Source organism: Mycetomoellerius zeteki, unplaced genomic scaffold, assembly GCF_001594055.1.
Source record: "Mycetomoellerius zeteki isolate Tzet28-1 unplaced genomic scaffold, Tzet1.0 scaffold504, whole genome shotgun sequence".
Classification (NCBI taxonomy): domain Eukaryota; kingdom Metazoa; phylum Arthropoda; class Insecta; order Hymenoptera; family Formicidae; genus Mycetomoellerius; species Mycetomoellerius zeteki.
Window position 1 is genome coordinate 226,962 of NW_017257506.1, and position 17,222 is coordinate 244,183.

Below are 17,222 nucleotides of genomic sequence, written 5' to 3' on the forward strand. Positions count from 1 at the left end.
ATTTATACGAACAGAGTATACATATATTATTTCATTAAACAATAAGATTATTTCATTAAATTATGAAACAGTCATGGAAAATTATACGAGCTGAGTAAAAAAAACCTGCGTTCCGTTAATTGGTCTCGATCGTTGTAAAAGCGAAACGGAAAGTTTCAATTCTAACGCAATAAATAACATCATGGAAACGTATCAATTATCGGGATCTGCGCTTCTGCGCCGGTGAGATCGAGACAAGCGAAAGCTATCGAGATGATCGAAACAGACGAAGACGGTCGATCGAGAGTCGCCGGCTGTCGTGTCCGTTAACTCGTTGCGTTTCGCGTTACGAATGGCTCGTTTTTCCACTCTTTACGGTAATGAAAGAGATGACATATTTTAGTACGCGTGCTTTGTATCATCAACGTACAAGACGATCAGGGGGGAGATATATTGAAGATTCAACTTTAGGATCCTGAGACTCCGAATGCCACGTTTTGCGTCGCAGCAACGGAACACGGGTCGTCACGCCGTGTGGGTGCGGGGTCTCGAGTCACGTGGTCGATGACGTAACTCGCAGAAACGCCATGCCGGCGGTGTTTTCGACGGTCGAGCGGTTTTTCGGGCCGCGTATCGAGGAGCGATGAGTTTTTCTTTCGCGCGGAAGAAGCAGTTCTTTCACGTTCTTTCGTGGAGTCTCGTCCGCGAGTTCTGCGAAGCTGGGAAAAAATTTTTATCTAGACGCGATCTTTTGTAATCCTTTGCGCACCGTTGCGCACGCACGAACGAACGAACGGCGGAGGCGCCACGGTAGTGTCTCTATAATAATTAATTGTAATAATATAAGCTGCTATTATAATAATAATAATACAGTTCCTATATATAGTTACATAATAATAATACAATTCCCACAATAATTACTACAGGAACCGTAGAGCGTCACGATAGCCGGCGGGCGCGCCAGCCAACGGACAGTTTTGACATTCGGCCGGAAGTAGCGCACATATGTTTCCGACGTCGCCGCTGCGGAGGCGCGGCTGCGCAGTCGGCTCGCGGTCCGAGTACGATGTCGACTGATGTCGACCGTGGAGCGACGGTGGAGGAGTGATGTATAATACGTTGACGACTGTTATCATGACCACCTTCGTGGCAATATCCTACGGTTGAGGAGGTGCGCCGTGGTCGGTCTATACGCGATAAGGAGACCGTGTGTTGACGGGAAACCTATTGCGGCTGATCAGGGACGGGTCTTTCGCTCTTTCCTCTCTCTCTCTCTCGTTCTCTCTTTCTCTTTCTCTCTCTAACTCTGGCAGTAGCGGCGGAGAAGGAGGAGAGGTCCAGCCGCGCGAGAGAGCGCCGCACCAGATCGTCGTGCCGTCGTACCGTATCGTACCGTACCGTACCGTACCGTTCCGGGGGCGGTGATCGGCGAGATCGGCCGAGCGGAGCGGAGCGGAGCGCAGCGGCAGCGCGAGGGGCCCTATGTCAAATCGACGTCGACGGCGAGGACGAAGCGCGCCAGCATGAAGAAACTATTCTCCAAGATCGACAACACGTCGAAGGAACCCAACAGTTACCTGGGGAAGGTGTTTGTCGTGGGCCGCCACACCGTCACCGTCGAGGAGGTCCTGGCAGAAGGTACGCCGTTTTCTCGAACATCGTTCCTTTTCTGACGTTCTATAACGACATCAACACTTCCTCTCGTTCCCGCTCTTGTGTGTGCTCCTCTGTGTTTCAGCCTCCAGTGGAAGTGTACGCGAATGGATCCCCTCTGTTCTATTTTGCACCGCAACCTTGCCCGCCCTCCGCCACGCCTGACTGTCCTGCTTTTCTCTCTTTCTTTTCTCTCTCTCTCTCTCCTCTCCTCTCTGTCGTGGATTGTCCTCAGCGAGTGTGAGATAAGCGACGACCGTGTACGATCTTCATCCGCATCCAGGGCGGGTGGTTGGTGGACATCGTTAAGTTCCCCCTTATAGAAATTTAATACTGATTAATTACTCATTTCAAGGACTAATAAGTTCTAAACAACACTGCTTCTCTAATATTAACAAATAAATAATTTTTAGTATTGAAACTGGAGTATTACTTTCTGTAAGGGCCGTTAATTTTTGATACGTCGATCATGAACTATGCGTTTTACACTGTTGACGGAGTTCATGGTTCCAAGAAATATCAATTATGTTGCTCTGGAATAAACAATCGATTGTCTTTTAGAAAACTAATGCTGCAGGATTCACACAAAAAATAAGATATTTTAAACGTAAATAAGAGAGAAGAAGAAAGCCATCTTTTGGTCAAAACTGATCTTGGTGCTTAGTAACATTCATATGTGAAAATGCAAATACAGTTGATATTTTACTAAGATATTTTGCTAACGAGTGTCTAATTCATTACTTCTTAGGAACATTAATACACGGATTGTAAAGTGTCAGTTTCATGCCATTTAAAAAATCGGGATGTCAATTATGTTCCGAAGAGTTAATGCTGCGAGAAGTTTTTTATATATAATAGTTGCATACCAGATGATGGAGGTATATTGTTACACATCGATATAGCCGAAACTGACAAACAAATTGATTGTCTGATCAGCAAATTTACTTTGAGATAAAGCCGAGTAGAATATCGTATCTTTTATTATCACTCTTGTAATTGTATCTGTGTCAAATTACAACACACAACATGCACAATAACTTTGTAGATTTCCTATTTCATATTTTTTTCATTCTGGTTATAATTTTTTTCTTTAATCTAGTTTGAATATATATGATTATAATTAAATACTGAAAATATTTTGCATTTGTTGTCTCTCTGTCTTTCTGCTGTGTGTCTCATGTAAGATAACTGTTGTTTTACAGGAGGATTTGCAATTGTATTTTTGGTCAAAGCCTCAGGTGGACGATATGCACTTAAACGGATGTATGTCAACAATGAACATGATCTCAACGTGTGCAAAAGAGAAATTCAAATTGCTGTGAGTACTTTTGTAAATGATAAAATGCTAGTTTGTACTATAATTAGTAATGCTAGTTAATTTTTTTTTATGAAAATATATGGCATTTTGATTATATGGATTGAAAATTGAATGAATTATTTGCAGAGCAACCTGAGTGGTCATAAAAATATCATAGGATATGTAGATAGTAGCATAACTCACACCACTGGAGGAATACACGAACTTCTGCTTTTAATGCCTTACTGTAAATCCCAAGTTCTTCAAATGATGAATAACAGGTTAGGAGTAACTTTTTTTTTATCACATTCTTTATTTTTAATAATATTTGGACAATTTTATGTGTATATATTTACATACATTGCGTGTGTATGCATACATATGTGTCATATCTAATTCCAAATAATTACGAAATATTATCAATTATTATTTTTGCTCATCTAATAATATTAAAATTTATGGCATACATTAGTTAGACATTAATACAATTTCTTATTTCTAGGTTGCAAACAGGTTTCAGTGAATCAGAAGTTCTACAAATTTTTTGTGACGTTTGTGAAGCTGTGTCAAGATTGCATCACTGTCAAACACCCATAATTCATAGAGATCTCAAGGTGAATTACTTAATTAATGGATATTATGTAATGTCGTCGGAAATATCATGAGCTACATTTAATTGTCTTGCGATAGGTGGAAAATATATTGCTCGCTGACAATGGTCATTACGTTTTATGTGATTTTGGATCTGCGACGGGAAAGATTCTTAATCCCGGTGTCCACGGTGCTGCCGTAGTTGAGGAAGAAATAAAGAAATACACCACTTTAAGCTACAGAGCACCTGAAATGGTCGATATGTACTGTGGAAAACCTATTACTACGAAAGCAGATATTTGGGTGAGTACTTAATATATATTACTTACGTTTATATGCATCGCATATACGTGACGATCGTGATATTGTTCCTTTACTTTAAAAGTGAGACAATTTAAAAAAATTAATTTCCCTCAGAAAGAAGGAAAAATTACATTTTAATTTGACAGAAATTTTTAACTGACAAAATAATAATGGCAAAAAGAATATGTTTTAATATGATCAAATATCATTTTTGTTTTACAACCTTTAAAAATCTTTCATGAATTTTTGATTTTTTAAAATTACCCGTTTGGAATCGCGACGATTTTTTTTAAGAGGTTACATACATTCTAGGCGCCGAAAAATTAATCATCATTTTGGGATTTTTTTTTTCAGGAAGAGAATAAAATAAATTGAAAAACTATAATAATTCAATATTGTTACTTGATATTTTATTTATATAAAAAAAATTTTCAATTTGGTTACATGTGGACTTCGTAATTTCTGCAGCCGCCACACGAAAATTTCTATCGGAAGTTAGGATGTTCCATGAGCAGCATCCTAACTTTCTCTAGAAATACAAAAATATTAAAATTTCAATATTGTTTTCTAAATTAATGTTATACCTAAGGGCCATTGACTTATTTTTTTAAATTTAATTTTTAATATTTTTCTAATAAATTTAAAAGAATTGACTGAATTTTAGACGAAAAATTGACACTTTTTAATTTGGTTTAATTTTTTTATTTTTCATAAATTCAAAACGTTGAGCCCATGGTCCTTAGCTACAACATTATTTTAGAAAAGGGAGGCAATACTGGAATTTTAATACATTTTAAGCCTGATTTTTCATTATCATTTTATTCATTTGTGGTTAAGTTTAAAACTTGATGTTTCACCCAATGGACTTCATCCGTGATATCATAGATGAAGCCCAAAAGGATTAAGCCTAACCATAAGTTAACTAGATGATGAAAAACCGAGCTTTAATAATTTTTCCACAGAAAGTTAGAATGTTGTTCATGGAGCCGAGATTTTTTGCAGAGATATACGCAACTACAGATTACGGAGGCTATATATAATCAAATTGGACAGAAAAAATTTTTTATTATAAATAAAATATTAAAAAATGTGGAATTATTAGTTTTTAAATTTATTTTACTCCTTGTCCAGAAAAATATCCCAAAATACGTCAATTCTTTGATGTCGAGACATTGAGAAAAAAAGGTACTAAATTTTAATAAATAATTGTATAAAGTACTAATACAACATTTATTTATACGGAAAATAAATATTTGCTAAATAAAAAAATTTAATAATTAAATCAAATGAATAGTTCTTGCATCAAATAAATATATCTACATGTATATGTATATATATTTACATTTAGTAAATATTCAACTGGCACTGTTCAAAACAAATATTTATTACATTTTACTTTCAATGTATGTAACCTCTTACATTATTCTTTGAGTTATTACGATTTTTTAACTATCTTTTTAGAATTGTTATGATTCTCTTTTTTGAAACAAAAATTAAAAGTCGTAACGTTCTCGACGATTTTTTATGAAAATAGTTTATTTTTTACAATATTGATAAGGTAATATTTATCTAAAGATACGTTTAGATTATCGAATCGAATATTGAGTCAAACTTCAAGCCACGAGCATTTCGGTAAATATTTTATTGTCTTTTGCCAAGTCGCGTAATAAATGCCTACTGAAATACTCGTGGCTCAAAGTTCGACTCGATAATCTGGACACACCTTAATTCATTCATGTTAATAACTCGAAAATCGTTTTTTGAATGTGTTATTTTCAAAGGAAGTGATATGTAAATAAAATTTAAAAAATCTTATCGGCGAGTCTTTTACATACAATTCCTGTCTTTCAGGCTTTAGGATGTTTGTTGTATAAACTCTGCTTTTTTACACTACCGTTTGGCGAAAGCACGCTTGCCATACAATCTGGAAATTTCACTATACCGGATAATTCAAGGTATGTAAAAAATTATGTAGATACAAATTACTTCAATTTTGATTACTTAACGAATTAATTTAATTATTTAATGAATAAATAAATGAATAACATAACATATATATGTGTTAAGTAGATTGGATGTGTACATAAAATATTTTTATGTTACAGATATAGTAGAGCACTTCATTGTTTAATTCGATACATGCTTGAGCCAGATCCTGACATACGCCCTGATATTTATCAAGTTTCCGCAATTGTTTTTCAAATTCAGGGCAAAGAATGTCCTGTGCAAAATTTACATGTATGTAGATTGTAATACTTACACAACTATAATAGTATTACAAATTTATATCAAATGTGTCTCTTACATACTATTTTTTTTTTTAATAACTTAGTTCTCGTTAATTTATCTTTACAGAAAGTCCCAACCCCAACGATAGAATCATTATCATGCCCACCTATGGAATCCGAAAATATTAAAAGATCGACATCTGTAAAAACTCCAAAACCTACATCTATAGCGACGACGGTTGAGGGCACGTCTGTGACGCCGAGGCAAAGACCAAAGGGGCAAGCCGTTAGCACGGGACCGATCAGTTTGAGTGGTCAAATCGTAGGACAAATATCAGGCCAAGGAAATCAGACGCAAACTACACCGTCAAATTCTATTTCTTATGTTCAAGTAAGGCTAACAAGTCTCTCGCTTGCGTACTCGATTTCTCTGTTTGAAATATACGGAAATGTTTAGGTTTTTTTCATCAAATGCTTAATATAATCGTTTCGTCCTGTCAGGTATCGCCACACGTTTGCACCCCCAGTCAAAATGTTCCTTTTGGCCAGTCGCAAGGACAACCGTCACAGTACGGTCAATCGCAGAGCCCGATGATCAGTCATTCTCCTTTAACTCAGCAGTCACCTGTTACCGTTCAAGATAAAAATGCATTTTACTTTGATTCGAGGCAGCACGACGCGAGAGCTACGACGAACGTAAACGAGAAAAATTTGGAAGCTCTATTTCCGCCGTCAGGTAATCTAAATAACGACATATCTAAATACCACGAAATAAAAGCAAATTTAAAGTAAAAATGATCAAATGATCTTTTTTTCGCATTGCTGCTTTTACAGGGTATCCAGATCCGTTCAAGGATGACGCGAGAGCGATGCCGCCACCTACTAAAATACCACCTCCTGTTGCACCGAAACCCAGCAAGATTCTTCCGAAACTGTCTAATCCTAGTTACCCATCGTCATCCAAGTATCCACCAGTCACTTCATTACCGTCGAAATTATCCATTCCGACGGGGCCTAACATGGCGACTCCATCAACGGTGACGCCACCGGCTTTGCCGAAACCGGTTAATAAGACAGAAAGTTTGAGTCAAAATATAAGTTCGAGCATATCTCCGCCTGACAGTCCGACATTATCGTCCTCGCGTCATAGGAGGAACGTCAGTGACACGAGTGCTTTTAATAAGTAAGTCTGTTATATATTTAAAACTCTCTTCTTTTTATATCTATAGGATTTTATAAAAATTTTATAAAAATCGATACTTATGAGACTTAAATATTTGGCAAATTTCTTTTAAATTAACGCTGCCATATATGATAGTTTTAAGATATCAGGATATTTCTCTTCGCACTAAAATATTTTTATTTTACATTATGGTCATTTCGACATTTACAGAGCGTTTGCAACTGAAACCACTCAATTCTTAGCGCCATATGAGGCTTCGGTCAAGCCACGTTCAGATGATCCAACTACGCCACCGGAACTTCCAAGTGACACAAGGCCTTGTATAGCAACTAGTGCCTCGCATGTACGTGTTGTAAGTACACGAAGCGCACAATTTTATATTTATTTTTGTTGAACGACATTGGTGTGCCTACAAAATATGAATCGCGTTTTACATTATTGGAAAAAAATTTCCGTTTTATATTTACTATAGTTTAAAATTATATCTGACATACACGAAAAGATGATGAAATTGTTTTAGAGATATTGGAAAATTATTCAATAATATAAATAAAATAAAAATTTCTTTGAACGAAAATATCGCGTAGATATTATATGTAAAATGTAAAATTTTGTTTATTTTTATTTACTTAGAATCTTGTTTTTTATATATATTTGTATTTGTTGTTGTTATTATTATTATTATTATTATTTTATGCACTGCACTATCATTAATGATAATCCATGATCTTCAAGTAACTATTGATATTGAAAGTATTTCTTGAAAACAGTTAACATTAAAAAGCTTACCTACATTTTTATCAGGGTGAACTTTCAAGCCTAATGGGATCAGAGGGGAGGTCATTAAGCGCAGACGTAGCGACGTGGAATCCGTTTGAGGATGTACAACCTTTTAATCAGTTAACGGAAGATCATATCTTTGGTGCTGAATTTGATAAAATAAGAAGGGGGAGCAACACCAGTATCAGTGGGGTAAAAAGTCGCGAAAGCCTTGTTATGACGTATACCGAATTACCAGAAGATCCTTTTGAATCTGCACCCTTTAGCCTGCCAAGTAAGTTCTTGTTAAAGTTCTACAGGATGTCTATAAAGTCTGATCCATGCCTGTATATCTCGGAAACGACTGTAGATATGGAAAAATGTTTCGTACGAAAATTGTAGGATTAACAGTAGTATTAAGCTATTAAGGGGGACGTATGATGAAAATATGGACTTGACTTTAAGTGACCTTCTCGAGACTAAGGCTGCGTTCCACTTTTTCTATATCTACAGCTGTTTCCGAGATATAGAACCTGGCTCAGACTTTATAGACACTGTATATTAGTCTTCCAAAAAAAATTTAGCATATATATTTATAAGATTTAAGTATTTATTAATATTTTGGTTCTTTCTTAGCAGGGAAGAAGAATAAAATCGGGTCAAAGACTGCTGCTATTGCTGGAGGTAATGCATAAAATCCTTCTTACACTCTCCTTCATCATCTCTCTTCCTCCTCTTGTTCCTGTATTAATCTATTAATCTATACTTGATTTGAAAGTCATTCGCTCGCTGTCTTAATACTTGGTTTCTTCCTTTTGCCATCATCGCTACGTGAGGTTTTGAAGCTGTAGTTATAACCATTGTCTTTCATCGTTTTCAGTCTAAGTTGTATATCAAGTATGCCAAAAAATTTATGAAATTCGGTAGTTGCTTCACCAAATGACAAGTTTTGAACTGTTTATTTAAAATGTGACGTGTGTGAAGAGATTTTTTCTTTTTATACATATTGTTGAATATAACATAGTTTTATTAGTTTAACATTTGTTTCTTATATATCAGTGGATATATGTAAAGCTTTATAGATGTAGTTTACAATATAAATACTAAAATATAATTACATAGTTTAATTTTTGAATTTTTTGTTATAATTAACTTTTAATTCACTACCGAATTACTTTATAAGAAATAAAGTACTAGAAGTAATCTTATTATACAACTAAGACTTTCTCCAAAATTTCATAATTTAGCTTTATGTATATATATAAATATGAAAAATTAGAAAAATATTAAATATGTTTAATAATTATAAATTTATAAAACATCACAGTCTTCATTCGATAACCTAATTAAGTGGATTTAATTATTTTTATTCTTATTACGTAATTTTGCTTGTGTTTTTAGTTTAATTTCATATATAATTGACGAAATAATTAAATTATGAAATTCAGCACAAATTATATGAAAAAGAAACCTGTGAATCACAATAACACATGTGAAGGTATAGGTTAATAACAGAAATAAAGAACAGTTCATCTAACAAGGGCAAGCTCCGGAATGACCCTCACCGATTTCAGTGAAACATGGCAAGATTGTAGAGTGTATTCCTCTGAATAAAAATCACTCTCCATTTGGGCGTCTACCGTTTCCGAGATATTTCAATAATTAAAGTTGATAACATTTCCTTTAGAGTTTATTACTTTATTAGAACGTTTATATTCGAGTATTTGTAGCGTAGTGGATATTGCAACTTTTGTGCAATATTGCAGAGATTTTGCAACGATATTGCTGCAAATTCAGCGCTGCATGGGGAGGTTGTTATCATATCCACTACAAATATTTGAGTGAACATTCTAATAAACTCTAAAGGAAATGCCGTTATGAACTTTAATATTGAAATATCTCGGAAACGGTAGACCGTCTACGCCCAAATGGGGGATGATTTTTATTCAGGGGAACATTCTACAAACCTGACTTTCATTGAAATCGGTGAGAGTCACTCCAAAACCTGCCCTTGTAAAATCAGAAAAATTTTATTCTTATAATTCGAATTCTTTTTTCCTTGGATTTATATTATTTTCAATTGCTCATAATTGGAATGATTATTGAATAAGATAGATAATTAGTAATGTATTTATACAAAATATTTGTGGACAATAGATGTAGATAAATGCTGATGATTATCGGCATGTTACGCTTTCCTGCACTTCCATGTACATAAATCTTAATTTTCAGAATTTGAAATAATGATAAAAAATGAAAAATGTTTCGAAGTAATATATATAAAGTAAATGTTTCCTCTCTCAATTTCGAATTAGTATTACATGCGAAACTTGATTTGTGATATGATACATAATCAATTACTGTGTGATAATGTTGATTACATTGTTGCACTGCTTCATTAAATTTAATTAGAAGAAATGTTTCTTAAAAATAATGTTTATTTTTTTAGATAAATGAAGGAATCGAATTATATTACTGTCTAATTTACCAAAGACGTGTGATATGTTTTTAAATGTTGCTACTCATATAAATGGAAATGGAAAAAATGTCTTAGTTAACTAATGAGTTTCAAAAACTTATTATGTGACGCTCTTATTATTTTAAACATAAATCTTATATCTGTTAAATATAATATGATAAATATAATTAACAGGAAGTGTAATCTAAGCAAAAATTTTTTTGCAAGGAAATCTTTATTTCTATGTATATTTATTTATGATCGAAAGATTATTGTGTAATTAAAAAAAAATTTTAATTTTTAACATATACATACATATATAATTATTCATTTAAACCATATTTTTATGCTTGTTGAAATTTTTAGAAATAGACTAAAAAATTCATAAAAATTTTTTTTCTTTTACGTTGATTCTTTTACTTGCTTATCGAAATACTTTGTTATCGTTTTAATAAAGATGATTGAAGAATTGGTTATTTTACCAATATATTTGTAAAAAAGTGATTGTGATGCAAATCCGCTCAGTTATGCTCAATTATGTGAGAAAGGAATGGTAGAATATTACCAGTAAATTACATATTGACTTCTACTTACCTCAAATAGTAAATTACAGCGTAAGGATAATACATCGAACATTAGACATGAAAAATACGCTGTATATTAATTATGTTAGAACAAGTGTAATTATTAAGTATTGTTGAAAATATGATGAACATACATATATAGGCTAAAAAAATTTTGTCTTTAATAATAGATGTTCCTATGATATGTAGTGCACAAAGCGGAAATTAGCTTTTATTTTAGTGTTTCCATACAGAATAGTTGGTGTGTCGATAAAAGGGAGGAACAAATTACATATAAATATTACATATGCATAATAAAATACATACATCTATATGCATATATATATACATAATGCAATATATATATATATGAAAAATTATGTTATATATTATGTGATACACAAAGTTTAGGTACACTATTTTGTCCTACTCATATACATATACGTGCAAACGTATCATGTGTTATAATGATTGTATTATATAGCATATAAAAGGAAGAACGAGGGGAAAATAGATTTCAAGTTCTAAAAGAATATTATACGCAATGCCATTAAAACATGTGTTAACGCGAGAAGTATGGAACTGGGAAGAACATTTGTTTCTGGATATATTGTCGAATACGGAGATTTATTTTTGTGTGCGGAAGTAATAATATGAACCTTTCTTTTCCACAAAATGACGAATCTCTGGCGCAATGCGTGAATATATACATACAGACATAAATTAAGGGTTATTATACAAAGATCACAAGATTGTATCTGCTTTGCGCGATGGTAATACTACAGTGGCTGGCAAATAATACTAGCGATTATTTTCATTTCTCGCTCTTCTTCCTTGTCCTTCATTTCTTTCACCTCGATTGTATCTTTTTCAGTTTGTTGTTTGTTAATTTCTTTTCATAGTATAATATCTCAATTACCGCTTTTACACGGTATTTGTTAATTTGGGTTTCACTTTGGTATAACTAATTTCTCCACTTGTATTTTTCCTTGGCCTGTATACAAAATTTTAAGACAAAATGATGTAATTTAGCATTGTGGTAACATCTGCAACTTATAAGAGAAATAATTGGAAGGCAGCGTTGCTAATTACATTATTTTATCTTATGTGAAAGTGTAAAAAATCACGATCTGTGTTGCGTATTTTTGTATTTTGCATACTAGTCTTACGTATTGTTGTCCAATGCGTTAATATCTATATCAAATGACATATCTTATATTGTAACAAGTGCTATAGGCATTAATTAATATTGGATGTACTTGTTATAATTGTTATATTTCCTAATGAAGTTTTTATATAGCGAAGTAATAATAGTAAAGTAATAATTCAAATATAACGACACATATTAATATTTTTTTAAAAATTATATATTGGGGAGAATTAATTTTATTGCAAAAAGTCCAACAAAGTTAGGATATCCGTTTTTTACTGACACTAGTAGTATTACCAAAACCGCTGTAATGTTAATTCTTTCTTGAGTGTGTGTAAGTATCACAGATCCCTAAGGGCAAGGCGGAGACAATTGACGATAGTTGATAAATGTGCTTATTTCTTTGTGAAAGAAAAATTTACGAGAAATTATATACTCTTATCTGTCCAATGCAATGTCTGGAACAACCTAATGAGTTTGGGAGGCACAAACCCTTTCGTTTCGAATCGAATTTATTTACGTAATCTTTCTTTATCAATCTTGTCCTGCTTTGTTTGCCTCCCATAGTGTCTCTAATAACATACTGTCTCTTGGAGAGATACATTTTAATTACGATGAATTAAGTTGCGATGTATCATACAAAAAGGTTTTACCCTTTCGCCATCATCGAAATACAAGCATGCTTCTCTTCAATCTGTAGCGAGACTCATATGAAAAAGAGAGAAATTGTTTTGCGAATTGAGAGCACTATAGGGGGCTGACAAACATCTCGGACAATACTTTTCTCGCTGTATTAAGACAAATAATGTTACAGCAATAAAATGTAAATTAGCATACGGAGTATTTGTTTTTTTCTGAACGCTACTGGCAGAAAACGCAGCAATACTTTGCCCTTTGTGCGGGAACAATCTAATGCATCTCGCCAGGGATATGTGTACTCTCGTGATGGCTTAAAGCAAACCTGTTACTCAGAGCATTACTGCGTTTTTAACACTTATCCTCAATCCTCTGAATCTGATTAGGACTGTTCCAGACCTATTGGTGGCGGTACTAACAAATAGCTTATCCTAAAATATGTATATTGTATTACTTTCTCCATGTCGAAGAATCTAACATTATATCTTTCTCTGAATTTCATTATAGTAAAACTGTAAAAAGACCAATGCACATCATACTCAACAAAGTGCACTATGCAACAGACCTAATCAGACGATTTCCCGTTTTTTCTGATTCTTTCTCTTCTGTAGATAATGATATCACGCTTTATATCATAAAATCAGTCATATCAGTTATATCTGTAAATTTTATGAGGCGCAAATATTTTGATTTAAAAGTATTAAAAGCGAAATTTATAAATTGATAGTATAATACAGTACAAAAATTATATTTTATATATAATATTAGTAAAAATAGTTCAACAAATTAAAAAAACGAGTTAAGAGTATAATTTCTTATATTGGGAAGCAAATATTCGCAGTTTCTCTTCATTATAAGATTTAGATTACTCTGCATAGCGTAAGAGGGAGTTTCGCTAATTGAGAGGATCGATACTGTCTAACATAGACCATTATCGAATCATATCTCTCTGATGAGGTTTTACAAAAAAAATGAAAGAACATAGGTAAGTACGTTACGCTTCAGTGATAACAGAGGTTTACGTGATAGTTTAGTTCTAAATAAGATACACTTATCATTAATATGAAAAAAATGTCTTGCTTCTCTCTCGGATATTATTTGTATTAATGTAACGCGACGCTCTATTTTTCAGGGAAATCGACGAACGGTAGAGCGAGGGTGCCCTTGGCGCAGTGGAACTCTGGGGTTGAGCACGGTGGCAGCGTTGGTGGCGTGGACGACGAGGCGTCCTTGATCACGGAATCCAGCCCGGTTTCACCGCCGTTTGTCCGTGCGCCGGCGGAGGACCGTTCCAAGTACGAGAAGCTAGCGTTCAATGCCGATGAGGTATCGAGTGATAGCGACAAGGATGCCAAGGAGGTGAAGGAGCGGGCGAAGAAGGCAAAGAGAAGGCGCGTGAAGAACGTGCTGAGCCGTAGAAGAAGAGTCGCCGCCCAGCTGCACGACAACGCGGAGAACGCGACGAATGTGGATTACGAGTCGGACGATTCGATCGGCTCGGCCAGCGATCTACGCGCGATGAACGACGAGGAAGGTAATGACGGCGAGGTGAACGACGACGAGGACGACGAGGACGGCGACGTGTGCGGAAAGCACGACGAGACCATCTCCGAGAGCGTGCGCACGTGTGGCAGCTCCGCGTATCACGCGGAGTGCGAGTCTGTTGCGACACACGAAGATGATTACAGGATGAAGAGGCCGAGGAAGCACCACTATCGGCAGCAGGAACAACAGCTGCCGACAATCGACGCGGATCCGATCGTTGGCCATCAGTACGGTGAGAAGCCGCTGTTGCTGGACGACGAGCTGGACCCCGAGTCGAAACCAGAGCAGTCGCACGGCGATCCTTTTGTGCGGCATCAATATGGCTCGAAGCCGCTGCTGTTTAATAATGGCGACAGTTCGTCCGACGACAACGACAAGTCCAAGTCACTTAACAATGGGATCTGGAAAGTGGAGGATGACGTGTTCGCCTTGGCACCTTTTCCGAGGTCCAGCAGCTCGCGGAAGAGCAGCGACAGTCGCGAGAGCGAGTCCAGGAACATCGATCTAGGCGGCAGTGCGAGGAACTCGCCTCACAACTCGAATCTGGTGACGCCGATCTCGAGCTCGCCTATACCGGCGGAGGTATTTGCGGACGTGGTGGAAAGTAAACCCGCACCTCCGTCCAAGTCCGCCGTTCTCTCTTGTAAATATTCCAAAAGTATCGCAATCGTGAATAGCAAGACTATTTACGAAGAGCCAGTGTCGTTCCATCAGCCGAGCGTTGTCCAAACGTCGTCGCCAGTCAAAAACAGCCCTCACGTCAGCGTTGCCGAGGAGGAGGAAGAGGAGGAGAACATTGAGAAGGACCTCTTCGGTTCCTCCCCGTTTAGCCCGAGCGGATTCACCAATCCCTTTAACAACGCTCAGTCCAATTTTTCGAACATCGACTCCGCGCCGACTCAGCCCCTATCAATCCTGAGTCCAGTCGGCCCTTCCTCTTACATTGATTACGCCAACTGCGTTTCACTGCAGTCCCACAATGTGGCATCGGACAATTATTACACTAGTCACTCGAGCACAATCGCGTCCACGTCGAAATATGGCATGGTGACGGTGAACTCCGATCCAACGATTAGTGCGGAACCGTCCAAGGATCTTTTCGGGTCGATTCCGTTCGAGGAATTCGCCTCGCTGAAGCTCAATGAGCAGCAGCAACGCCCGACGTCTCTGTCGCTGTCGCAGTCGCTGTCACAGTTGCAGTCACAGTCGCCGAACTACGTGGACAACGTCACGTTAACGACGGCATTGCCGATCAGCAGCGTCGTGCAGTCCCCAAAGAATACCATCGTTCATTTAACACCCACCCCGCCATCACAGCCGCAACCGTCCGCCTATATGATTCAAACGACCACGCATACCGCAAGGATCACCGTGCACGCAGTCAACAGCGTCTCTAAGATGGACATCACATCCAATATGATATCACCCATGTCGCCCGAGCCTCTGGTCGCTGCGGATGACGACACGCCGAAACACAACAAGAAAGACAAATCCAAATCGGACAAGTCCAAATACCACTTGATCAATGAAAATCACGGTGACGTCACCGATGTATTACCGACTTACAAGGCATCTCACAAGACCAAATCGGTAAGTCACAAGAAAACACCCAAGGGCAAGAAGAGCACGGCCGCGACCGCTGGTTTCAGCAACATGAGCTTCGAGGATTTCCCCAGCGATGAGAATGAAGAGAGGCAAGCCGGTCGAATGAAGGTAGCGCCTTTCGAGGTGATCCGCGAAGCGTCGGAGAAGCGATTTGGATCGTTGAAAAGGCGGAGCAATCCGTTCACCTGAAATGAGATGGTTTTTGTTAGGAGCTAGTTAATACAAAGCCGTTTATTAGCAACACAGGATCAGCGATATGATATAGTTGATTAATTCGTTGTGTATATTGTAGAGATAAACATCGGTAAACACACCGTTCTATACACACAAAATTATTTGATTGGTCAGAGTTTTATTACGTGTATTGTGAATGCACACACATTAACAGCGTTAACAAGATATTAATCTTAATAGATAGTAAAAATGATATGATAAAATTTCCAACTGGGAGTTGATACACAGGTTGTACATATGTAGAAAACGTTTGCGTTTAAGACAATTTGTTTTTCGGACGCGCAAATACGCAGAGTGAAATTCCGAGTGAATAAAGTTGCGTTTGTTTTATATGCTTGTTTTCGGAATGCGCGTTTGTGAAAAAATAATAATAAGTCAGAGAAATTAATTTATTTAATAGATCTCTCGTGGAAAATTGCAAAAAGTAATATTTAAAATTTTTATCTCTATGATTAAGCCGAATATCGAATGTTGCAGTATTAGAAATTGCTTCTTTAAATGCTTAAATTGCTCTCAAATTAATAAAATTCTACGATCGTCATCAACATCTTTTTAACATCCGTGCATTTTTTCACAAACGTCGACAATGTGATACGATAGCAGCAAATAGCTGCATATGTTTATATCAGAAGGCATACAGCATGAGCAGATATATTTATATGTACACATGCCTAACTGACAAACGTGTGATGGATCGTATAAAGCGTGATTTACACTAATGTCGGAAAGTATTAATTCATATACTACCATTTTTTAATTACTTTTTGTATTTTTAGAAGATTTACACAGACAAGACAGATAGCCATAAGAAATTGACAGAAAAAGACATTACCTATATTAAAGAAAACTGTTGATTTTTTAAATGTTGAAAAGAAAGAGTGAAAAAGGAAAGGAGAGAAAGATAAAGAGAGAAAGAGAAAGAGAGAGAAAGAGAGACACTTCCCAACTTATGTTTTAACATAAAATCAGGTTGTGGAACTTGGCAGCTCGATACCAAAAATGATAAAACTAGGTAGAGAAAGCTCGTGCATCTATTTT

General features: G+C 36.1%; 1 protein-coding gene across 3 annotated transcripts; it reads left to right on the top strand.

Moving 5' to 3' along the window:
* The first annotated feature begins 923 nt into the window (after positions 1-923).
* On the top strand, positions 924-16,556 carry Nak (Numb-associated kinase). 3 transcript variants are annotated; one of them, XM_018455693.1, is made up of 14 exons: positions 924-1,617; positions 2,835-2,950; positions 3,077-3,210; positions 3,432-3,543; positions 3,620-3,823; positions 5,675-5,778; positions 5,929-6,061; positions 6,179-6,442; positions 6,553-6,787; positions 6,886-7,234; positions 7,445-7,586; positions 8,039-8,288; positions 8,630-8,677; positions 13,933-16,556. In XM_018455693.1, the coding sequence occupies exons 1-14, from the start codon at positions 1,503-1,505 to the stop codon at positions 16,137-16,139; spliced, it is 4,413 nt and encodes a 1,470-aa protein (XP_018311195.1). In that variant the 5' UTR covers positions 924-1,502; the 3' UTR covers positions 16,140-16,556. The 3 variants fall into 3 exon arrangements, with proteins under 3 accessions (XP_018311195.1, XP_018311196.1, XP_018311197.1); XM_018455694.1 differs by having other exon boundaries at positions 8,633-8,677; XM_018455695.1 differs by having other exon boundaries at positions 7,445-7,577.
* Positions 16,557-17,222: the final 666 nt, after the last annotated feature.